This window comes from Misgurnus anguillicaudatus, chromosome 24 (genome assembly GCF_027580225.2).
Source record: "Misgurnus anguillicaudatus chromosome 24, ASM2758022v2, whole genome shotgun sequence".
Classification (NCBI taxonomy): Eukaryota; Metazoa; Chordata; class Actinopteri; order Cypriniformes; family Cobitidae; genus Misgurnus; species Misgurnus anguillicaudatus.
In genome coordinates, this window is record NC_073360.2 from 39,872,679 (window position 1) to 39,897,349 (window position 24,671).

General features: G+C 36.7%; 1 protein-coding gene across 1 annotated transcript in view; it reads left to right on the forward strand.

The window, feature by feature from the left end:
* Positions 1 to 15,881, forward strand: part of gucy1a2 (guanylate cyclase 1, soluble, alpha 2) — a 35,824-nt gene extending 19,943 nt beyond the window's left edge. The window contains exons 5-9 of the mRNA XM_055197495.2: positions 9,481 to 9,636; positions 11,806 to 12,135; positions 13,751 to 13,894; positions 14,451 to 14,605; positions 15,097 to 15,881. Of these exons, the coding sequence (XP_055053470.1) occupies positions 9,481 to 9,636; positions 11,806 to 12,135; positions 13,751 to 13,894; positions 14,451 to 14,605; positions 15,097 to 15,307 (996 nt within the window). The 3' untranslated portion in view covers positions 15,308 to 15,881. The remainder of the gene's footprint in view (positions 1 to 9,480; positions 9,637 to 11,805; positions 12,136 to 13,750; positions 13,895 to 14,450; positions 14,606 to 15,096) is intronic.
* Positions 15,882 to 24,671: the final 8,790 nt, after the last annotated feature.

Sequence of the window (24,671 nt, forward strand, 5' to 3'; positions counted from 1 at the left end):
TTTTGTACTTTCCATGGGAACTTAATCTGGGGAATTTTGGAAATATTTCAAATTGGACACTTAACATTAATTTATGGGAATTTATGGAAATTATTTGGAAATTTAGGAAAATGTATATAAACTATATCATATACAAACATAAATAAACATTTTGTTTGGTCATAAGCAGACATGAATGCAAGGTAATACAAATTTTCAAGAATCCTGATTTAGCATGTGTAGGGTAGAAATTCAACTGAAATTGCATTTAATCTTGTTGTTTTAAACAAAATTATGCTGCAAGTTCCCTGTTATAGGCAACTCAAATTCCCAGTTTATTACCATCATATGCAGATTAACCATATGGGCAATTGGGCGAGTACCCAAGATCTTAGGGGCAGCAACTGAAACAAGCAAAATAAAATCAAATTTCCCATATATTCCCGTTAATTCCAATATATTCCCGTTAATTCCAATGAAAAGTTTACAGCCTTGAAAATTGCCAGAATTTTGCTAACTATAAGTGGCAGTTCCCCAGGGGCACCACAAGATCTTAATACGCCTATGATTACCGTTAATTCACATATATTCCCGTTAATTACCAAATATTGTTGTTAATTCCCATATATAGTGAGGAAAATAAGTATTTGAACACCCTGCTATTTTGCAAGTTCTCCCACTTAGAAATAATGGAGGGGTCTGAAATGGTCATCGTAGGTGCATAATCTAAAAAAAAATCCAGAAATCACAATGTATGATTTTTAAACTATCTATTTGTATGATACAGCTGCAAATAAGTCCCTCAACGCCTGAGAAAATCAATGTTAATATTTGGTACAGTAGCCTTTGTTTGCAATTACAGAGGTCAAACGTTTCTTGTAGTTTTTCATCAGGTTTGCACACACTGCAGGAGGGATTTTGGCCCACTCCTCTACACAGATCTTCTTAAGATCAGTCAGGTGTCTGGCCTGTCGCTGAGAAACACAGAGTTTGAGCTCCCTCCAAAGATTCTCTATTGGGTTTAGGTCTGGAGACTGGCTAGGCCACGCCACAACCTTGATATGCTTCTTACTGAGCCACTCCTTGGTTATCCTGGCTGTGCGCTTCAGGTCATTGTCATGTTGGAAGACCCAGCCTCGACTCATCTTCAATGCTCTAACTGAGTTTGTTCCCCAAAAACACCCCCAAAGCATGATGCTACTACCCCCATGCTTCACAATAGGGCTGATGTTCTTGGGATGGTACTCATCATTCTTCTTCCTCCAAACACGTTTAGTGGAATTATGACCAAAAAGTTATATTTTGGTCTCATCTGACCACATGACTTTCTCCCACGATTCCTCTGGATCATCCAAATGGTCATTGGCAAACTTAAGACGGGCCTGGAGATGTGCTGGATTAAGCAGGGGAACCTTTCATGCCATGCATGATTTCAAACCATGACGTATTAGTGTAACAGTAACCTTGGAAACGGTGATCCCAGCTCTTTTCAGGTCATTGACCAGCTCCTCCCGTGTAATTCTGGGTTGATTTCTCACCTTTCTTAGGATCATTGAGACCCCACGAGGTGAGATCTTGCATGGAACCCCAGTCCGAGGGAGATTGACAGTCCTGTTTAGCTTCTTCCATTTTCTAATGATTGCTCCAACAGTGGACCTTTTTCACCAAGCTGCTTGCCAATGTCCCCGTAGCCCTTTCCAGCGTTGTGGAGGTGTACAATTTTGTCTCTAGTGTCTTTGGACAGCTCTTTGGTCTTGGCCATGTTAGTAGTTGAATTCTTACTGATTGTATGGGGTGGACAGGTGTCTTTATGCAGCTAACGACCTAAAACAGGTGCATCTAATTTAGGATAAATAAATAGTTAAAAAAAATCATATATTGTGATTTCTCTCACAGTGGACATGCACCTACAATGACAATTTCAGACCCCTCCATGATTTCTAAGTGGGAAAACTTGCAAAATTGCAGGGTGTTCAAATACTTCTTTTTCTCACTATATTCCTGTTATTTCCTATATATTCAAATTAATTCCCATGGAAAGTTTCCAGCCTTGAAAATTCCCAGAATTTCACAAACATAATCACATGCACACACACACACACACACACACACACACACACACACACACACACACACACACACACACACACACACACACACACACACACACACACACACACACACACACACACACACACACACACTTATCACACACACATTCATATAGCTAGAAACAGAAACATCTGCCATACATTTATTATTTAATATGACATTACTGTCTGGAAATGAGTGTTTGTGTTTGTTGTGTGTGTCTCTGTGTATTTGTTTGTGTGCATTTGTCTGGATTAGTGGTGTGTTTGTTACAGATAATCTATGATCAGTGTCATGTGATGATAGATAAACTGATAAATCTGTGATGCTACATCAGGATGTTTGTGTTTGCTTAGATGAATCTTCTGCTCGTTTCGCATCATTAAGCAGGTGCTTGTGTTTTCTCCATCATAAGCTGATCACAGAACAGTTTGACCCGCTGGAGAAATCAGTGCCTTGCTCAAGGGTACAATGCTGATCGTGTTAAAAAAACTTAATGACAAAGATCTTTTGTTTTAGCTGTGTGTGTGTGTTGTGTCTGATAACTGGCATGAGGACTAATAAACAGCCCAACACTGAGTCTACAATGACGCAGTGTGACAAAACCTCTGTAGATAACACCCCATTATTATCAGCAGTACATGGATGTTATTTGTATTTGTATTTTCAATAGGAGAGGTGAAGTTTTACTTTATGCAGAAACCAGTAACATAATGCAGTAACTACCAATAAGAGTCAAGGCTGTAAGTCTTCACTGAGCTATACAGGAACATGAATCATTTCATTATGGTTATGTGGAGCGTAGTCTTCAACTAATGAGATCATTTAAAAATAGTCATCATGTATGATCTGTCCCAGTTGTTATTCTGTCTGTCCTATAAAGTATACAGAATAAAATGAATTTATATCGTGCACTGAAACGCTTTCAGACTCATATTGCCCTCGACCCTGGAGACACCTGTAAGACTGACATCATTCAATCCTGTGACACATAACAGAACGCTGTGAAGGACGTCAGAACCACATCATCTCTCTCTCTCTCTCTCTCTCTCTCTCTCTCTCTCTCTGATTATCACCTTGTTGTGCTCTGGAGTGCAGATGTCTCCTCTCGAGCGCTCGTTCTCTGTATTGTGAGCTGTTTGGAGGGTTGGTGCCGTCAGATCTGATGTGTGTAAATGTTCGTGAGTGTGTCACAGAAAGCTGTTTGTTGTTCTTTTGATGTTTTCGTATGTAAAACAGCGCTGCAGTTGAAAGCCCAGAATAAAGCTGCATTTACTGACAGACATAATTCAACAGAGCGATAATGAAATCAAAAGTCAGGTGTCAACTCCAGCAGACTGACAGGGAGAAAGAGGGTTGTTGATTTTAGCAGGTTGACGGTGTGTAAACACTCATCGTAAGAAAATTGAAATACATCTATTATCATGCTTATAGTGAGATTTTGGATTATTTCAAATCTTTTTATAAATTTTTTTTTTGAGTCCCATTAGATTTCATTAGATCTTTTCAACATCAAACTGTTCACGACTGAAGTCTTATTTTGGTGACACAGGACTATAAAGTCTATATTAGGGATGCACTTAAATATATATTTAATTCCTTTATTAGAGTGACATCTACCGATGCCGATAGATACAGATAGTTTTGCTTTTTACTCCTTATCAAAAATTATCGTGATTGTAAGGATCTAATCTGCCCTGATAATCGACTGTTTTATAAAAATCGTTCGATGTCTGATAGAGGGAAAAGCATGCTTTTATCTGCTGAAACCGATTTTCTTTTTTATGACATCTACTGATATTGATAGATACCATTGTTTCAAATTATCATGATTGTTAGGATTTAATCTGCATTGATCATCGACTATTTTAAAACAATTGGCTGAGGTATGATAGTAGGAAAAACATGATTTCATCTGCCGATACCGATTTTCTATTTTTTATAATAACATCTACCGATACCGATAGTTTTGCTTTTTACTCCTTGTTTCAAATGATCATGATTTTCAGGATATAATTTGCCCTGATAATCGACTGTTTTAAAACAATCGTTGGATGTCTGATAGAGGGAAAAACAGCTTTTATCTGCCGAAACCGATTTTCTATTTTTTATAATAACATCTACCGATACCGATAGTTTTGCTTTTAACTCCTTGTTTCAAATTATCATGATTTTCAGGATATAATTTGCCTTGATCATCGACTGTTTTAAAACAATCGTTCGATGTCTGATAGAGGGAAAAACAGCTTTTATCTGCCGAAACCGATTTTCTTTTTTATGACATCTACTGACATTGATAGATATCGATAGTTTTGCTTTTTACTCCTTGTTTCAAATTATCATGATTGTCAGGATCTAATCTGCCCTGATAATCGACTGTTTTAAAACAATCGTTCGATGTCTGATAGAGGGAAAAACAGCTTTTATCTGCCGAAACCGATTTTCTATTTTTTATAATAACATCTACCGATACCGATAGTTTTGCTTTTAACTCCTTGTTTCAAATTATCATGATTTTCAGGATATAATTTGCCTTGATCATCGACTGTTTTAAAACAATCGTTCGATGTCTGATAGAGGGAAAAACAGCTTTTATCTGCCGAAACCGATTTTCTATTTTTTATAATAACATCTACCGATACCGATAGTTTTGCTTTTAACTCCTTGTTTCAAATTATCATGATTTTCAGGATATAATTTGCCTTGATCATCGACTGTTTTAAAACAATCATCCAATGTCTGATAGAGGGAAAAACATGCTTTTATCTGCTGAAACCGATTTTCTTTTTTATGACATCTACTGATATTGATAGATACCATTGTTTCAAATTATCATGATTGTTCGGATTTAATCTGCCTTGATCATCGACTATTTTAAAACAATTGGCTGAGGTATGATAGTAGGAAAAACATGATTTCATCTGCCGATACCGATTTTCTATTTTTTATAATAACATCTACCGATACCAATAGTTTTGCTTTTTACTCCTTGTTTCAAATTATTATGATTTTCAGGATATAATTTGCCCTGATAATCGACTGTTTTAAAACAATCGTTCAATGTCTGATAGAGGGAAAAACAGCTTTTATCTGCCGAAACCGATTTTCTATTTTTTATAATGACATCTACCGATACCGATAGTTTTGCTTTTTACTCCTTGTTTCAAATTATTATGATTTTCAGGATATAATTTGCCCTGATAATCGACTGTTTTAAAACAATCGTTCGATGTCTGATAGAGGGAAAACATGCTTTTATCTGCCGAAACCGATTTTCTTTTTTATGACATCTACTGACATTGATAGATATCGATAGTTTTGCTTTTTACTCCTTGTTTCAAATTATCATGATTGTCAGGATCTAATCTGCCCTGATAATCGACTGTTTTAAAACAATCGTTCGATGTCTGATAGAGGGAAAAACAGCTTTTATCTGCCGAAACCGATTTTCTTTTTTATGACATCTACTGATATTGATAGATACCATTGTTTCAAATTATCATGATTGTTAGGATTTAATCTGCATTGATCATCGACTATTTTAAAACAATTGGCTGAGGTATGATAGTAGGAAAAACATGATTTCATCTGCCGATACTGATTTTCTATTTTTTTATAATAACATCTACCGATACCGATAGTTTTGCTTTTTACTCCTTGTTTCAAATGATCATGATTGTTCGGATTTAATCTGCCTTGATCATCGACTATTTTAAAACAATTGGCTGAGGTATGATAGTAGGAAAAACATGATTTCATCTGCCAATACCGATTTTCTATTTTTTATAATAACATCTACCGATACCGATAGTTTTGCTTTTTACTCCTTGTTTCAAATTATCATGATTGTTCGGATTTAATCTGCCTTGATCATCGACTGTTTAAAACAATCATCCGATGTCTGATAGAGGGAAAACAGCTTTTATCTGCCGAAACCGATTTTCTTTTTTATGACATCTACTGATATTGATAGATACCATTGTTTCAAATTATCATGATTGTTAGGATTTAATCTGCCTTAATCATCGACTATTTTAAAACAATTGGCTGAGGTATGATAGTAGGAAAACCACTATTTCATCTGCCGATACCGATTTTCTATTTTTTATAATAACATCTACCGATACCGATAGTTTTGCTTTTTACTCCTTGTTTCAAATGATCATGATTTTCAGGATATAATTTGCCTTGATCATCAACTGTTTTAAAACAATCGTCTGATGTCTTATAGAGGGAAAAACATGCTTTTATCTGCCTATACCGATTATCGTTTTTGTTTTTTATGACATCTACCGATATTGATAGATACCGATAGTTTTGCTTTTTACTCCTTGTTTAAATTATCATGATTGTGAAGATATAATGTGCCTTTATCATGAAAAAAAAGTTGTTATCTGCTGATACCAATTTTACTTTTTTTTAAATCGATAGATTTGTTTTTTACTCATTACTTGATCGTCGACTATTTTAAAACAGTTGGCTGAGGTATGTATGATAGTGGAAAACATGCTTTTATCTGCCAATACCAATTATAGCCTGATATATCGGTGCATCCCTAGTCCATATTATTTGCCTCAAAATGTATGTAAAAATGTATCAGATGACTAAAAGTAGAAAATTGGGGCCAAATGATTTGTGTGCTGATTTAAAGGCCCTTGACAGTGTAAGGGCCCAGAGCAATGGCCCCATACACCCGGTTTACCAGCCTTGCCTGGTGTAACCACAGGCTTAGTTTTTGATCGAGAACACAATGCTGATAGTTAATAAATCAACTCTTGTGTGGTTTAAAGGCAAGACTTTGTGTCAGGTCAGATCTTGTCAGGAATGCGCCGTTCTAATACCTGGGATTGGTATCGTGGCCGATCCAGACCTTTTTTTTGCTGGACTTACAGGACCAATCCAATTCTGATACTGTGGGTTACCCGTGGTTGTTACTGTCAAGTTATTAGGAAGACAAAGTATTATAAAAGCACCACAAACGTTTTTATGAACTATAAACAAAGTTTTCTTAATACACTCGATAGCTTTATGTGAAGAAACAAACGTTTAAAGAAGTTTACGGAGACTCTGATGTGGTACTTGCTATTGGGTTAAAACAGACCGGATGAAACATGTCACACACACAATTCAAGCCCGTTATTCGCACATAATCGTGCAGGATGATTTAGGCACACCAATTCTGCACCTATATGATGTGTGCATGAGCGTAAAAGACAGGTCAAAAGAAAAACTAAAGCCGTTTTTACTGTGACAGTTTTGTGCAATAAAGGAAAATATATTTAGCCTATTGTGATCAAACTTACCTATTATTTGTCCTCTTAAACACTGCAACGAATAATAATTACTGATGTTTTCGTAACTTGTAAATCATTTTAAATTATACTAGATGTAGCGGAATGCACACAATTTTAAATTGTTCAAGTAAGTAGTTTTGGATCGGTCAGAATTCCGGTATTAGAATCGGATTGTTAAAGGAAAAGTGTTATTGGTGCATCCCGTATATTTTATATTGCATGTGTAATGGATGGCCAGCTATTTTCTACACCTGCTGTAAAGGAAGAGAGATCTTAGAAAAGCGTGATGCTTTAATCTGCTTGCCCGCAAATCTTGATAGAGTTGTAACAAAGATTGATCGATTGTCTTTGACACGTGTCTTTGAAGTCAGATGAAGCATAGCATGTCTATGTCAGGGGTGATTATGTATTTATTGTAGCGTTCTGTAAAGCAGTGCTTGTTTTAATGTCACCCTGATTCACATCACCAGCTTATTAGCATGCAGTCCGTGTACGGTATACGCGTGTGTATAACGCACACACACAGCATGCTCTCAGAGGTGTGTGTATAGAGCTGATTAGAAATCTCACGGTTACCATGGAGACCTCGATGTAATGTATGTATGAGTACGTATGTGCTTATGTAAAGATAAACACTTAAAGCATATGAGACAGTCTGTTTAGTAGACATGTGTACATGTGTGTTCATGTATCTATGTGTGTGTGTGTGGATGATGCAGGATGTAAAGGGGGTCAGATTCACAGTCACATTATCGCCATAGAAACAGTGAAGTTTCAGAGTGATGAGTTGGATTATAGAAGTGTATAGTCACACACACATGCAATCGTGCAGCTTACTGCATTATTGAAGCACAACTTCCCACCTCTGCATACATTTACACAGCCGGGACAGAGGCGAGAAAACACACACACTTTTTTACCTCTTTTTAATTTTTCTTTTTCGCTTATGCCTGAAATTCTCTTTTGCATTTAATAGACCATGTTAACACTCAGCGTTTCGGGCAGATGCTGTGTGAATTTGATATCTCTGTCCTGTTACATAACTGGCTGTGGATGAACTTTACAGTGTCCTCCTAAGGGACTCAGTGTCAGCAGTGTCACTACACTGCACAAAATGACTTTCTTACTTAGTTGTCTTGTTTTCAGTACAAATATCTAAAAAATCTAGATGCATTTTCTTGATGAGCAAAATTATCTATTTATTATTAAAAAATAAGTCTAGTTTTTAGACAAAAAATATCATATTTAAGTGAATTTGTGCTTAGAATGAATAATAATAATCTGCCAACACTGCAAAAAATACTTTGCTGCCTTAAAATTTTTTGTTAAATCAACTCAGATTTACAAGTCATGTCAACAGAGATGAGTTGTTACAACTTATAAAATATAGTTGAGAAAGTCAACTTGATTTTATAAGTTATAACAACTCACCTGTAGTTATGACAACTCATCTCTAGTCAAGATCAATAATACTAAGTTGAAATGACTTATAAATCCGAGTTGATTCAACAAAAAATTTTAAGGCAGCAAAGTATTTTTTACAGTGAAAGTAGTAAGAAAAAAAGTTTAAATAAATTTTACTTTTTTTAAAAAAAGTAAATGTTTTTAGAAAATGTAACATTTATTTAAAAAAAAAATCTTACCCCCTTAGCAGATTATTATGGAATCCATTCAGTTGATCTCAGGGTCTAGTACTAGCACTTTTAGCATAGCTTAGCACAATCCATTGAATCTGATTAGACCATTAGCATCGCGCTAAAAATAACCAAAGAGTTTCGATATTTTCCTATTTAAAACTTGACTCTTCTGTAGTTACATTGTGTACTAAGATGGACAAAAAATTAAAAGCTGCCATTTTCTAGCCAGATATGTCTAGGAACTATACTCTTATTCTGGTGTAATAATCAAGGACTTTGCTGATGTAACATGGCTGCAGGAGGTGTAGTGATATTACGCACTGCCCGAAAATAGTCCCCTTGGGGCATATTTTTAAAAAAAGTGGAGTGACCCCTTTAAACAAATAGCATTTTTAATACACTGTGTATTTAGCTTTTCTTGTGAACACATCAAACACACACTTTACTTTACATTGTGTGCATGTGTGTGTCTCTCTTAGGCGATGGAGCTCAAAGGTCAAATGCTTCACCTACCTGAATCCAACTCCATCATGTTCCTGGGCTCTCCGCGTGTTGATAGGCTGGAGGAGCTCATGGGGCGGGGCTTACATCTCTCTGACATCCCCATTCATGATGCAACACGTGATGTCATCCTGGTGGGTGTTTTAAACAACATCATAAATCCACAACAAAACCACAATCAAAGCTGTGATGAAATCACTGATAGACACAAACCTGTTAGCACACATTAATGCATCGACTTGGTAGAATAATGACATGTGGTTTAGCAATTGTGCATAATTATATCTCAGCTGTAATAAAATAACTATAACACATAGCCTCTTGTGCAATATAGTGTGTTTTCGTTGTCGTATGTATGACAATCTGGTTTCTAGGATTTCGTACATATTTTACGTAAGAAGTGAATCATACGAAAATGTACGGTTATTAGAAAAAACAATAAAGATACCTCACTCCTAACCCCTAAACCCAACAACTCGGGGTCAAAAGCAATTATACAAAATCATACAGATTCATACTAATTAGCCACGTCGTAAAATTTGTGAATTGCCATGAGATTGTATTAGCAATAGCAACTATTAGTGGCTAATTTGAATGAATTCATACAAAGTGAATCGTACACAAAAAGTACAATTATTAGCAAAAATATACCCCTAACCCCACCCTTAAATTCATTATCATAGGGGCAAAGCAAATCATACAAAAATGTATGAATTAAGTCATACGAAATTATTCACAAACTACCCACCTGAATCATCCAAAAATGTACGAATTAGGTTGTACGAATGAATTCACGAACTGGCCCCCTGATTCATCCAAAAACGTACAAATTAGCTGGCCCCCTGAATCATCCAAAAACGTACAAATTAGGTCGTACAAATGAATTCACGAACTGGCCCCCTGAATCATCCAAAAAGTAAGAATTAGGTCGTACAAATGAATTCACGAACTGGCCCCCTGAATCATCCAAAAACTTACGAATTAGGTTGTACGAACGAATTCACAAACTAGCCACCTGAATCATCCAAAAACGTACGAATTAGGTTGAACGAATAAATTCACGAACTGGCCCCCTGAATCATCCAAAAACTTTCAAATTAGGTCGTACAAATGAATTCACAAACTGGCCCCCTGAATCATCCAAAAATGTACGAATTAGGTTGTACGAATGAATTCACGAACTGGCCCCCTGAATCATCCAAAAACATACAAATTAGGTCGTACAAATGAATTCACGAACTGGCCCCCTGAATCATACAAAAAGTAAGAATTAGGTCGTACAAATGAATTCACGAACTGGCCCCCTGAATCATCCAAAAACGTACGAATTAGGTTGTACGAATGAATTCACGAACTGGCTCCCCGAATCATCCAAAAATGTACGAATTAGGTTGTACGAACGAATCCACAAACTAGCCACCTGAATCATACAAAAACTTACGAATTAGGTTGTAAGAATGAATTCACAAACTAGCCACCCGAATCATACAAAAACGTACGAATTAGGTTGTACGAACAAATTCACAACCTAGCCACCCAAATCATACAAAAACGTACGAATTATAGGTCATACGAACGAATTCACAAACTAGCCACCTGAACAATACAAAAACCTACGAATTAGGTTGTACGAACGAATTCACAACCTAGCCACCCGAATCATACAAAAACATGAATTATGTCGTACGGACAAATTCACAAACTAGCCACCTGAATCATACAAAAACATACGAATTATAGGTCGTATGAACGAATTCACAAACTAGCCACCTGAACAATACAAAAACCTACGAATTAGGTTGTACAAACGAATTCACAACCTAGCCACCCGAATCATACAAAAACGTATGAATTATGTCGTACGGACGAATTCACAAATTAGCCACCTGAATCATACAAAAACTTACGAATTAGGTTATAAGAATGAATTCACAAACTAGCCACCTGTATCATACAAAAACGTACAAATTAGGTCATATGAACGAATTCATAACTAACCACTTCAATCATACAAAAACTTACGAATTAGGTTGTATGAACGAATTCACAAACAATATTGTACGAATTAATTCACAAACTAGCCACCTGAATCATACAAAAACGTACGAATTAGGTCGTACGAATGAATTCACAAACTAGACACCTGAATCATACAAAAACATACAAATTATGTCGTACGAACAAATTCACAAACTAGCCACTACTTAAAATACATATGAGATTGTGTTGCCAAGTATACAAAGCAACTACTAGACATCCAAAAAGGGCTTGACTTAATGTTGATCTCATTGCCGCTGCTGTAGGTTGGTGAACAGGCCAAAGCTCAGGACGGGCTAAAGAAACGTATGGACAAGATCAAAGCCACGCTGGAGAAAACCCATCAGGCTTTAGAGGAGGAGAAGAGGAGAACAGTTGACCTGCTTTACTCCATCTTCCCCGGTGATGTGGCTCAGAGACTGTGGCAGGGGCTTCCTGTTCAAGCCAAGAAGTTTGATGATGTCACCATGTTGTTCTCTGACATCGTGGGCTTCACGGCCGTGTGTGCGCAGTGCACGCCAATGCAGGTCATCAGCATGCTGAACGAACTCTACACGCGCTTCGACTACCAGTGTGGTATACTGGACGTCTATAAGGTATGTGAAGAATAAGACACGTGTACACAAAAGATAAAGAACACTGTAGAATTTATTGTGTTATGTTTACTTGAATTGTGAAAGGTTATTGTATTACTGTAGATGAAGAACAGGATTATTCAAGCGTAAGCATGAATAGTTGTTTACATGAATCTTTTGGGAAGATAACAGCTGCTGTCATGCCATATGCTGTAGGGGAGAGCGAGGCACAAAGTTGGTAGATAGATCATCTCTGCACACACAACACACAGATCTCTGCTACAATTGCACACTTAAAGTTTGTTTGTGGGATCTACCGTTATCGTACAATTACACTGAAAGTGACAGGAGTGCAAACGTTACCCCATAGGTGGGGTTTATTGTAACACCTGCTAGAAAATTTGAATTGAACAGATCATTTGAAATGATACCATGAGGTGTCCTAATATACATTTTAAATGAAAATAAAAATGATCAAATAATTAGCCAAATGTGGCTTCAAATGATTTTATAGGGAGTAGGGGTGAGCAGGACAAAAATTAACGCAGGGTTAATTATAACGCAGCTACTTTACATATTTCTACAGGGCCAAGCAATCTCTGCTTTTGGTCTTTTTCTCTTATTGTCAGAAGATGATCTCCTGTGGATCTGTGAAAAGTTTTGATGTGTTTCGGTTAAGATATTGAACAAAAAGTGATTTGGAGGCATTGAAGTAAATTTCTTCATCTTATGTTTTTTAATTTATTTCTGAGTTGGGTGTGTTCAACGATTTGCGCGAGTAGATTACATACAAAGTCAATGCAAAGACGCGATCAGACGCGTCCTCGCGTGGAGCGATGCGAATGACGTGATATGGGCAGCGCGTTTGCCGTAGAAACACGCGCTATTCGCCTCAAACGCGCCTTCGCCCAAGTTGAAAATATTGAACTCAAGCAAAAAAGTTAAATCCTGTGAGTAATCTAGAGCGAGTAACGCGATGCCCCGTGTTTGGTGTGTACGTTGCATAAGAGGCGGCAAAACGCGCTATTTTGAGTATACTCGCTTCATTCGCGCGCAAAATTCTAGTCATTTGAGACATTCACGTGGAAATTTGCGTCATGGGAGGGGCTTATATAGCTAAAATTGAGTAAACTTAACAGATTGTTTGACCTCCTCACTCACTTTTTTCCAAACAAGATCCTCGTGTCTCGTGTAGTGATGAAGATTTTCCTCCATTGTTGTTTTGTTTTTCTGCCTCTGCTCGCTTCCTGTAATCACGTCACTGCTAGAGCAAGGTCCTGATTGGTTAACGCAGCGCGATAATCTGATAAAGTTAAGATTTTTCAATTCGCGCATAATGCGCCATCCGCGCCGCAGGATGCCTATTCGCGTATTTGCATTGACTTAACATGTAAATCACTCGTGCTTGCCGCCTTTTCCGCGTCTGGTGTGATTGCACCATTACAATTGTAGTTTTAATTTGTAGTTTTTTTACTTTTGTTCAATTAACAGGAATTTGCTTAATTTTCCCTTTAATAAGTCAAAAAGAATACAATAAATAAACATGTCCTTAGCAGTTTTGATGAGATTGAGGGGAAATGTGTGTTTGTTGTTTTGAGATGATGCTGAGATCTTTCCTATCTACTATCCTCCACAGATTGAAACTATAGGTGATGCGTACTGCGTGGCGGGCGGGCTTCACAGGAAGATTGACAGCCATGCCAAGCCAATCGCGCTCATGGCTCTGAAGATGATTGAGCTGTCAGAGGAAGTGTTGACGCCAGATGGAAAGCCAATCAAAGTGAGTCAGTGGATCTGTTGGGAAAGCAAATGATGAACTGATGCGTACATGAGACTGTAACTAATGTGCTAAACTGGGTCACAATAGGAATAATATACATAAACTCATCCTACATAATGTAGCATTTTAATCTTGATATTTTTAATATTGGGTGGGTAAGGCCATATCAAAGACGTCAAATCAAACTTTGATGTTCTTCATCTCACCATTAGATCATGAGACTTTAGATTTCTCACACTGGGGTCACAGTTTTCCCACAACATTTATTTTATGGACAGGCTCTAAAAGGACTAAGAATACCTTAGCAATGGCAGATCAAACCCCTGGCAACCCTACACAATACACTGTGATGTGTTTGTGAATCTAGTGTGCCGTCTATACAGGCAACATTTTGTAAGGCGTCATTGACACACACTCCTGATGTAAAGCCTCTTTTAAAAGGCATCTTGATTTTCCCTGATCCTCTTTACATATATTTTTTGTGAGCATAGTAGTCAGCAAGCTATTTGCTTTGCAAGGTTGTTAGTTTGCCAACTCTCTCTGTTTCTGTCCGTAGTTAAGGATTGGAATCCACTCGGGTTCGGTGCTGGCCGGCGTCGTGGGTGTGAAGATGCCTCGATATTGTCTGTTTGGAAACAACGTCACGCTGGCCAGCAAGTTTGAGTCGGGCAGTCACCCGCGCTGCATCAACGTCAGCCCGACAACATACCAGTAAGTGCACGCAGACAGACACGCGCACGGTTACACCGCTCAACGTTTCTCAGCTCCTCCCGCTGCAGTGGAGACAGTCACGCCTGTTTCCATGGCAACCCGCTTCAGCCGCTAACGTCAAGGACGATGCTCTGCAGTCAAGTGCCGCTCTGAAGATGTGCGTGCGGCGTTCAGCATGCTCTAATGAGCACCTGTGTTTGCAGATATTTACACACACTCGACGTGAACGATCGAGCACAGATTTACACCCACGCATGCACAGTTACATGAGCACAAATATATGCTTGCACACACATACTTTCACTCAAGCAAAGCTTACGTTCGCATAATGACAACATTTATATCATTATATCTACACACAGGTGTGTATATAACAGTCCACATACTTACACAAATCAACAAACACATTTACAGTCATGCAGCGAAAGCATTGTTATTATCGTCATTACATGCACAATTTCTTGATATTTTGTTTTCCTCTGGTTTCTCAGACTCCTGCGTGACGACCGCTCCTTCACATTCATCCCTCGCTCCAGACAGGATCTGCCCGACAATTTCCCTAAAGAGATCCCGGGAGTCTGCTATTTCCTGGAGGCGGGGAGGTCCCAGAGCCACGCCTCTCTCACCAGCACTCGCTCCGCCCCCGTCCGGAAAGTGTCCTATAACATCGGGACCATGTTCCTTCGGGAGACTAGCCTCTGAGATGGCATCGCCCACTCGTGACGACATCACGTCCTGTAGACTAGTGTTGCCTATGGCAACTAGTTGCCCCGCCTCTCGAACGAAACTTTAGTGCAGCTCTGACACAGAAGACGGAGAGGACGGCCCATGCTTTGGCCCCGCCCCTTTTACGGAGCCAATTCTGAAGAGACAATATAAACAAATATATATGTAGATATATATTTAAAATAAAGCCTTTTGCTCATTTAATATTACTCTAGTGCAGACATATAAGTACTACACACAAACACGCGTCTTTATTTGCAGCATTGCAGGTTATAGAATTTACATTGCATAACTTGTGCCTTTACCCTTCGAATACACATACAAATATACACGCAGCTTCAAAAACACTCATTTATATCTACTAACATACTCACACAGCCATTATTACTGTTAAACATGTTGTGTGTGTGTGTGCGTGAATGCGGTGAGGTCACAGGACGGTCCGTAATAACGTCATTTCCGTCACATCTGAATAAATCGAGATCAAATGAACCCATGATGTGATGTCATGTTATCAGGATGCCAATAAAATCCATTCATGCAAGTTTAACAGTGTCACTGTGTCTGCTGTTATTGGTTTCTTTTTCTGAAAAAGTAAAAAGGTGAAGAGGCGGAGTCTATAGTTATGACATCATCAGCATCTAAATTTGTATGGGTTTAGTGGAGCACAAACTTCAAAAATGGTTTGCATTCGTGTAAGCAGAAATATGCAAGTATAAATAAGGGTCAACGTGTGTTCCTTGCTCACAGTGCATGAGTCATATCAATATATTTTATAATGCTTTACTTCCTTTCTGAAGCTTCCCAGCTAACAATTTTTGGTTCCCAAAACGTTCCCCTTACGTTAGTTTTTTGTTCTGAAAATGTGCCCCCAACAGTAGTTTTTTGTTCTCAAAACGTTTCCCCAACATTAGTTTTTAGTTCTCAAAACGTTCCTCTAACATTAATTTTTTTGTTCTCAAAACGTTCCCCTAACGTTAGTTTTTGTTTCTCAAAACATTCCCCCAACATTAGTTTTTGTTTCTCAAAACGTTCCTCCAACATAAATTTTTTGTTTCTCAAAACATTCTCCTAACATTAGTTTTTTTGTTCTCAAAATGTTCCCCCAACATTAGTTTTTGTTTCCCAAACGTTTCCCCAACATTAGTTTTTGATTCTCAAACTGTTCTCCCAACATTAGTTATTGGTTCTCAAACAGTTCCCCATCATTAGTTATTGGTTCTCAAAAAGTTCCCCAATGTTAGTTTTTGTTTTCAAAACGTTCCCCCATCATTAGTTTTTGGTTCTCAAACCATTCCCCATCATTAGTAATTGGTTCTCAAAAAGTTCCCCAACGTTAGTTTTTGTTTTTAAAACGTTCCCCCAACGTTAGTTTTTAGTTCTCAAAACGTTCCTCCAACATTAGTTATTGGTTCTTAAAAAATTCCCCAACGTTAATTTTTGTTTCCCAAAACGTTCCCCAAACATTAGTTTTTAGTTCTCAAAACGTTCCTCCAACATTAGTTATTGGTTCTCAAAAAGTTCCCCAACGTTAATTTTTGTTTCCCAAAACGTTCCCCCAACATTAGTTTTTGGTTCTCAAACTGTTCCCCCAACATTAGTTTTTGTTTCCCAAAACGTTCTCCCAACATTAGTTTTTGGTTATCAAACTGTTCCCCCATCATTAGTCATTGGTTCTCAAAAAGTTCCCCAACGTTAGTTTTTGTTTTTAAAACGTTCTCCCAACATTAGTTTTTAGTTCTCAAAACGTTCCTCCAACATTAGTTATTGGTTCTTAAAAAATTCCCCAACGTTAATTTTTGTTTCCCAAAACGTTCCCCAAACATTAGTTTTTAGTTCTCAAAACGTTCCTCCAACATTAGTTATTGGTTCTCAAAAAGTTCCCCAACGTTCATTTTTGTTTCCCAAAACGTTCTCCCAACATTAGTTTTTGGTTATCAAACTGTTCCCCCATCATTAGTCATTGGTTCTCAAAAAGTTCCCCAACGTTAGTTTTTGTTTTCAAACGTTCCCCCAATGTTAGTTTTTGGTTCTCAAAACGGTCCCCAACATTAGTTTTTGGTTCTCAAAACATTTCCCCAACATTAGTTGTTTGTTCTCAAACCGTTCCCCCAATGTCACTTTTTGGTTCTCAAAATGTTCCTCCAACATTAGTTTTTGGTTCTCAAAACGTTCCCCCAACATTAGTTTTTGGTTCTCAAACCGTTTTCCCAACATTAGTTTTTGGTTCTCAAAACGTTCCCAAAAAATTAGTTTTTGGTTCTCAAAATGTTCCCCTAACGTTAGTTTTTGGTTCCCATAACGTTATTTTGCAAAGTTTGTTAGCCAGGAAAGTTCCCAAAAAAATAACCAAAAGATAACCAAAAATTAAAGTTAGGGGAACATTCTGTGTTTACTGGGTTGACAGATTGGAAGTCATACACACCGAATGACAGAAGCAAAGATCTTTTGGTTGTGTTGATAAGGCTTAATTTGCAAACAGACTTGTAGGACAGTCACATTAACCAGATGAACTCTTGTGAAATACAGAAGACATGAAAGAGTGATTTAAATCAGTGTTGCATATCCATTATCTTAATTTATACCATGGGGCTGTTGAATGCTTTATTCTGTTTGGTTGTGAAATGTTCCACAGGTATGCATTATTATTCGATAAACGCACATCTAACCTGTCAAATGTCTTAAACCACCAGACCAATTTCTGTGGGGACCGTGGTATGAGCAGAATAATTGTCTCCAGTCCTTTATCTGAAAATGTTTTATTTGAAAACTCTGCTTTGAGTCGTGCCACATCACCACCTTGGGTGTGCGTTATTTTCAAATAATTTAACGGCCCGTCATCAATTATTTCTTACGAAGAGGACAGCGATGACCTGCATTGCATTCTCATGATGAGTTAGTTTTACTGGGTAATATAATTAGTTAAAATGAAATATAACAATCATTCTAGCTTTTAAAAGGATAGGTTACAATGCCCTTAAAGTCTCCATGAAACAAAAACGGACTATTCTTATTTTTAATGGAATATTGCAGTGTTCATTGTTTATAAACAATTTATACATGTGGGTCGTTATTTTTTTGTTCATGTGCCCTCATAAACTAGTTAAAATTTAAAAATGTATTTTCAAGTTCCGCCCTCTTGTGCCAATTATGTTCTGATGACATCCGCTAGATGGCTTGGGCGGAGCCTGCGTTAACTCCACCCCCACCAACTGTCAGTCATCTGTGAGTTTTGTTTTTTCCTGCTTTTCTATATCCATGTTTCACAAATTGATCAATGCAAAATGATCATTAATTTCATTTATAAACCACTGTGTTATGTTCTGGGATAGGACCAAATGATTATTGTGTTCCCGAGTCATCCCATAATAACATTACCACAGTAATAAACTCATTACTCATTTATTTTTACCTCATCACATTCAACCAATCAAATTATGGGCAAAATTAGTGACGTGCAGATGAGAAGCATTGAATGTTTGTACAGGCGGTTTCATTGGACGTACATAAATAAAAGTAAACAAATAAAAGTAAACAAATGCACATTTACTTCTGACAAGTTCATGTCCAAATGATAATAATATGAGGCTCTTTTTTTAAGGATTTTATAAGCAATCAAACCCTTCATCATGGCAATGCTAGCACCAAAAGGATGACATAATCTGGGAGTGTTTAAGTTCGATTTGAATGATACTAGCATTCTTATAAATCCATTTATAATACACTTGAAGTGCTATCACATTCTGTCCGACTTTCCCATGATGCTCCGCACTTGATGTTCTGTGATATTCCCACGGGAAACTTCGGACTGAAAAGTAAATAGATTTTTCTCCAGCTGAAACGATAAAAGTCTTTGGTCAGACTGTTGCTTTACACACACAGACATACAAAAAGTTATTTTCATCCCATACACACACGTGTTGAAGGGGGGAAGCAGAGGTTTATATCCCTCAGGATTATAAAGAGGATTAGTGGATTAAAAGCTTCCTGTCAAACATAAAAACATCTTTCCCCAGACACACACACACACACACACACACACACACACACACACACACACACACACACACACACACACACACACACACACAAAACTGCTATTAAACAACATACATTATGACACCTCTCTCTCCCTCTCTCTCTCTCTCTCTCTCTTTCTGTCACATGCCAAGAGGCAAGAAACAGTGCTAACATCAACTGACCCTTGAGTATCCTGTGAGGGTCCTGTGAGATGGCGATGGTGTTTGTAACTTAAGTGCTGCTGATGACAGTGTGACAGTGACTTGTGAATAAAAACATTTTACTGAACACACATTTATTCTTTACAGTTCAGAAACTCCATTGCATTTTTTAAAGATAATTTCAGTGACGTCACAATGGGTTTTGGGTACCCAGTGATGTCATAATGAACTGGATGTTTTTGTTTAAAACATTAACACTTTTCTTCTACTGTTTGCTGTTCCTGCATTTCCCTTAGGAAATGCAAATCTAACACCTGATTTAAAAAACGCATTATTTATTTATGCTAATTGTCATCCTCTCGCTTTCTCTCTCTCTCTCCCGACTGGCAGATTTCCTTTTCTCTTCCTTAAAATGTGCGAATGTGGGACAATCTGGGTAAACCAGCCTTCTTTGTTACCATGGTGACATTGATCATTGCTATAGCGATACAGCACCTTGTGATACTTAGGGATGTTGAAGAATGTACAACCATAAATACACAAACTAACAGGAATAAATGAATGAAAACACATTTCATTCAGTGACATCATCCAAACCTCAGTCTGATCTCAGTTATGATGATATTAAAAATGTCTTCTGTTGCCAGCGGTTACTGATTCCCTGCTAACACACACACACACGCACACACATACCTGCCATCTAACTGGCAGAGCTGTGGGGTCTCCCACCCTGTGATGTCATATGAGGAAACAATGATGTCACTTCAGTCATGTTACATTGAAAATTCTGAATATAACATGGCTGTCATATTATTATCTCATAAAACAAATATTCCTTATTAATCCATCAAGGACAGTGAGAGGAAGAAACCGTTAATGAGTTGTTTGTTTCACTAAAAGACAAAAGAGTGAGATTGACTCATGTTAGACATGATACTGTGAATCAATGCACTGATATACAAAACTAAATAGACATCATTGTGTGAAAATATACTGCAGATAAAAATATATCAACTCCCTCTCTCTCATTTCTCAGACAGTGATGTTGATTAGATTACCTTGGATGACTGCCTGTATTACACGTGTTACAGTTGCCATGGCAAAGATGGCTGTGCTAGGATGGTGCTAGGATGGTTGCTGTGGTAACAACGAAAAGAGTGTGTCATAGAAGGGATGGGTGAGAAAATCTGCTCTCTCTCTCTCGCACACACACACACACACACACACACACACACACACACACACACACACACACACACACGCACAGACGCATGCACGCACACACACCAAACTTAATTGCTAAAGCCCAATATTACTATCTGAACCATCTGCACTGAAAATGCACCATGCAAGGCATCTCCATTTTGGCTCCCGCCGGGCCTCCATCACGACTCTGGGAGAAAATCGCAGTGATGGCTGAGCTCCCGTGAATCAGGAGACTGATGAAAGACATCAGGAAACAGTTTGTTCAGTGACCCGGTGCCTGGAGAACGGATGTGTTTGAGTCCACAAAAACAACAACTAACAGAGACACAGCCGCAGGCTGAAAATATGCATCCCTGTGGCACATTTGGAGAATGATCTGATTTGTTTCTTTATGAGAGCTTCACACTGGTGGATTTATGAAATAGTTGTGTGAGATTAAAAATGAACCGTTTTTTCATGAATAGATTATATGTCACACCCATAAACCAACATATACAAAAACAAAATCCATTATTTAACTCACAGACATTTACTTAAGGGGGAATTAATTAAAAACTCTCTCTTGTGACCCTTCGAAGATCACAAACATTTACTAGGATTTGGTTCTCATGGGACAGTGATGTTGTTTGTAGACCTTTGACTTTAGAAATACTTTCTGTCAGACAGACAGAACACAGACAGGGAGAAAACAGTCTCTCTCTCTTTCTCTCTCTCTCTCTCATGAATCTCTTACTCAGTCAGAGCTGATTTGCTGTATAGTGTTTATATAAATCTTTAACAGTAAATGGTTTTTCTTTTAAACACAGAACTCGCTCTCCTGTTTATGAGGGTGTGATGCAGTTGAGGATGTTTGACTGATGTTATAGATTTCAGGAAAACACATGCATGTTTTCTGTACAATCCACTCAATGCAGTGCTGAATCTTATTGTGTATAGTAACGGATGAGCCGAATCCGTGCAAGTGTGACTTTTCAGATTTTTTGTAGGTCTATAGAAAGAACACATATTATTTAGTTGAAGTTAAATTACACATTGTTAATGGTTTTTTTTGTGCTATTAATAATGTTTTTACTAAAACTCTGTGTCTTGTATTGTTGTTCCTGCAATACTTTGTTTAGGTCAAATCTTTGTAATGCGTTAGCGGTACTAATTCTTAGTATTTTTGTCTTGTTTTCAGTAAAAATATCTAAAAATTCCTAAATTAAGGTGCTTTTTCTTGATGAGCAAAACGACCCAAGAAAATAAGTCTAGTTTTTAGAACAAAAATATCAATTCTGTGCATAAAACAAGCAAAAATGGGGTAAGCAAAATTTTCTTAAATTTTTCTTGAATTTAGTGTTTAAGAAAAATGTTCAAGATTTTTTGCTTACCCCATTGGCAGATTTTTTTGCTTGTTTTATGCACAAAACCATTTGATATTTTTGGTCTAAAAACTAGAGAATATACACTGCAAAAAATGATTTTCAAAACAAAACTCTAGTATTTTTGTCTTGTTTTAAGTAAAAATATCTTTAAAAAAAATCCTAAATTAAGATGCTTTTTCTTGATGAGCAAAATTACCCAAGAAAACAAGTCTAGTTTTTAGAACAAAAATATCAATTCTGTGCATAAAACAAGCAAAAATGGGGTAAGCAAAATTTTCTTAAATTTTTCTTGAATTTAGTGTTTAAGAAAAATGTTCAAGATTTTTTTGCTTACCCCATTGGCAGATTTTTTTGCTTGTTTTATGCACAAAACCATTTGATATTTTTGGTCTAAAAACTAGAGAATATACACTGCAAAAAATGATTTTCAAGAAAAAAAATCTTAGTATTTTTGTCTTGTTTTCAGAAAAAATATCTAAAAATTCCCAAACTACGATGCCCTTTCTTGATGAGCAAAATGACCCAAGAAAACAAGTCTAGTCTCCAGACCAAAAATATCAATTCTGTGCATAAAACAAGCAAAAATGGGGTAAGCAAATTTTCTCGAATTTGTCTTGAATTTAGTGTTTAAGAAAAATGTTCAAGATTTTTTTGCTTACCCCATTGGCAGACTCTTTTGCTTGTTTTATGCCCAAAACCATTTGATATTTTTGGTCTAAAAACTAGAGAATATACACTGCAAAAAATGATTTTCAAGAAAAAAAATCTTAGTATTTTTGTCTTGTTTTCAGTAAAAATTCCTAAATTAAGATGCGTTTTCTTGATGAGCAAAACGACCCAAGAAAATAAGTCTAGTTTTTAGACAAAAAATTTAAGTGATTTTGTACATAAAACAAGCAAAAATGGGGTAAGCAAAATTTTCTTCAATTTTTCTTGAATTTAGTGTTTAAGAAAAATTTTCAAGATTTTTTTGCTTACCCCATTGGCAGATTTTTTTTGCTTGTTTTATGCACAAAACCACTTACATTTTATATTTTTGGTCAAAAACTAGAGAATATACACTGCAAAAAATGACTTTCTTAGTATTTTTGTCTTATTTTCAGTAAAAATATCTAAAAGTTCTTAAATCAAGATATATTTTCTTTATGAGCAAAATTACTAAAAAAATAAGTCTAGTTTTTACACCAAAAAATAAAAATTGTGCTTAAAACAAGCAAAAATATCTGAAATTTTTTTCTTGAATTAAATGTTTAAGAAAAAATTAAACTTATTCAATATTTTTTTTTCTCACCCCATTGGCAGATATTTATGCTTGTTAAAGCACAAATTCATTTAAATTGTTCATTTTTTGGCTAAAAACTAGACTGCTCATCAAGAAAATTCTTAATTTAAGAATTTGTATGTTTTTATAGAAAACATCACACAAATACTAAGAAAGTATTTTTTGCAGTGTAGGGGCAGTTTCCCGGACTGGGTAAATTCAGGATTAGGCCTTAGTTAAATTAGCACATTTAAGTAGTTTTTTACAAACATATCTTACAAAAAATATCACTGGTGTGCATCACGGGATAAAATAATAGCACTTATATATGTTAAGATATGTCAGTGCAAGAGGATTTTAAATGAAGGCAGCTCGTACATGCATTTTAGTCTGGTAATAGGATAAACCTTGTCTGGAAAACTGCCCCATAGAGAATAAATGGAGGGCTGGATGAAAGGATGGGTGATGAATGAATAGATGTCATACCACTAAAAGCTGATAGGGGGAAAATGAGTTACCTGAATTTTGTAGTCCTCAGATCAGGTGAACATCATTAAAATGATCATGCATGAGTTTGGGATTTAGCAGGAATGTTATAGCTCTATTGATTTTAGTTTATATGGTAATTTAAAGTACAAATATGTGTTAAGATAACTGAAATTGGCCATTAATAAGTTTGGAAGGTTTTAGGTGAGTAAAACTGGATATAAAGCTTTGTAAAAACTGCAACAGTGCTGTTATAAGCCATTTCTGTGTTTGTTTTTCTTTACTTGCCATTTGGAAATCAAGAGTTTTTATTACATAATGTTCTGTTTTAATGGACGCATGGGATTTGATGAAGAGGTTTTGTGTCTCTGTTACATCTTACAGCAAAACATTTGCCACACAGGAAGTAAACTAAGTGTACTATTACATTTTAAGTAAATAATACTTTTTTGTATTGTATCACAATTAGCCTACATGAAGATAAGGATGAATCTGAATTCAATTTACTATGGTACAGACTTAACCTTTGAAAAACTGCCACATTAAAGGAAAACACCACAGTTTTTCAATATTTTACTATGTTCTTATCTCAACTTAAACAAATTAATACAAACCTATCTTTATTCAATGTGTACACTTAATCTTTGTACAGCGCCTTGTGAATGTGTTAGCATTTAGCCTAGCCCCATTCATTCCTTAGGATCCAAACAGGGATGAATTTAGAAGCCACCAAACACTTACATGTTTTCCCTATTTAGGTGTACACATTGAATAAAGATAGTGATGTATTAATTTGTCTAAGTTGAGGTAAGAACACATAGTAAAATATTTTAAAAAATGGT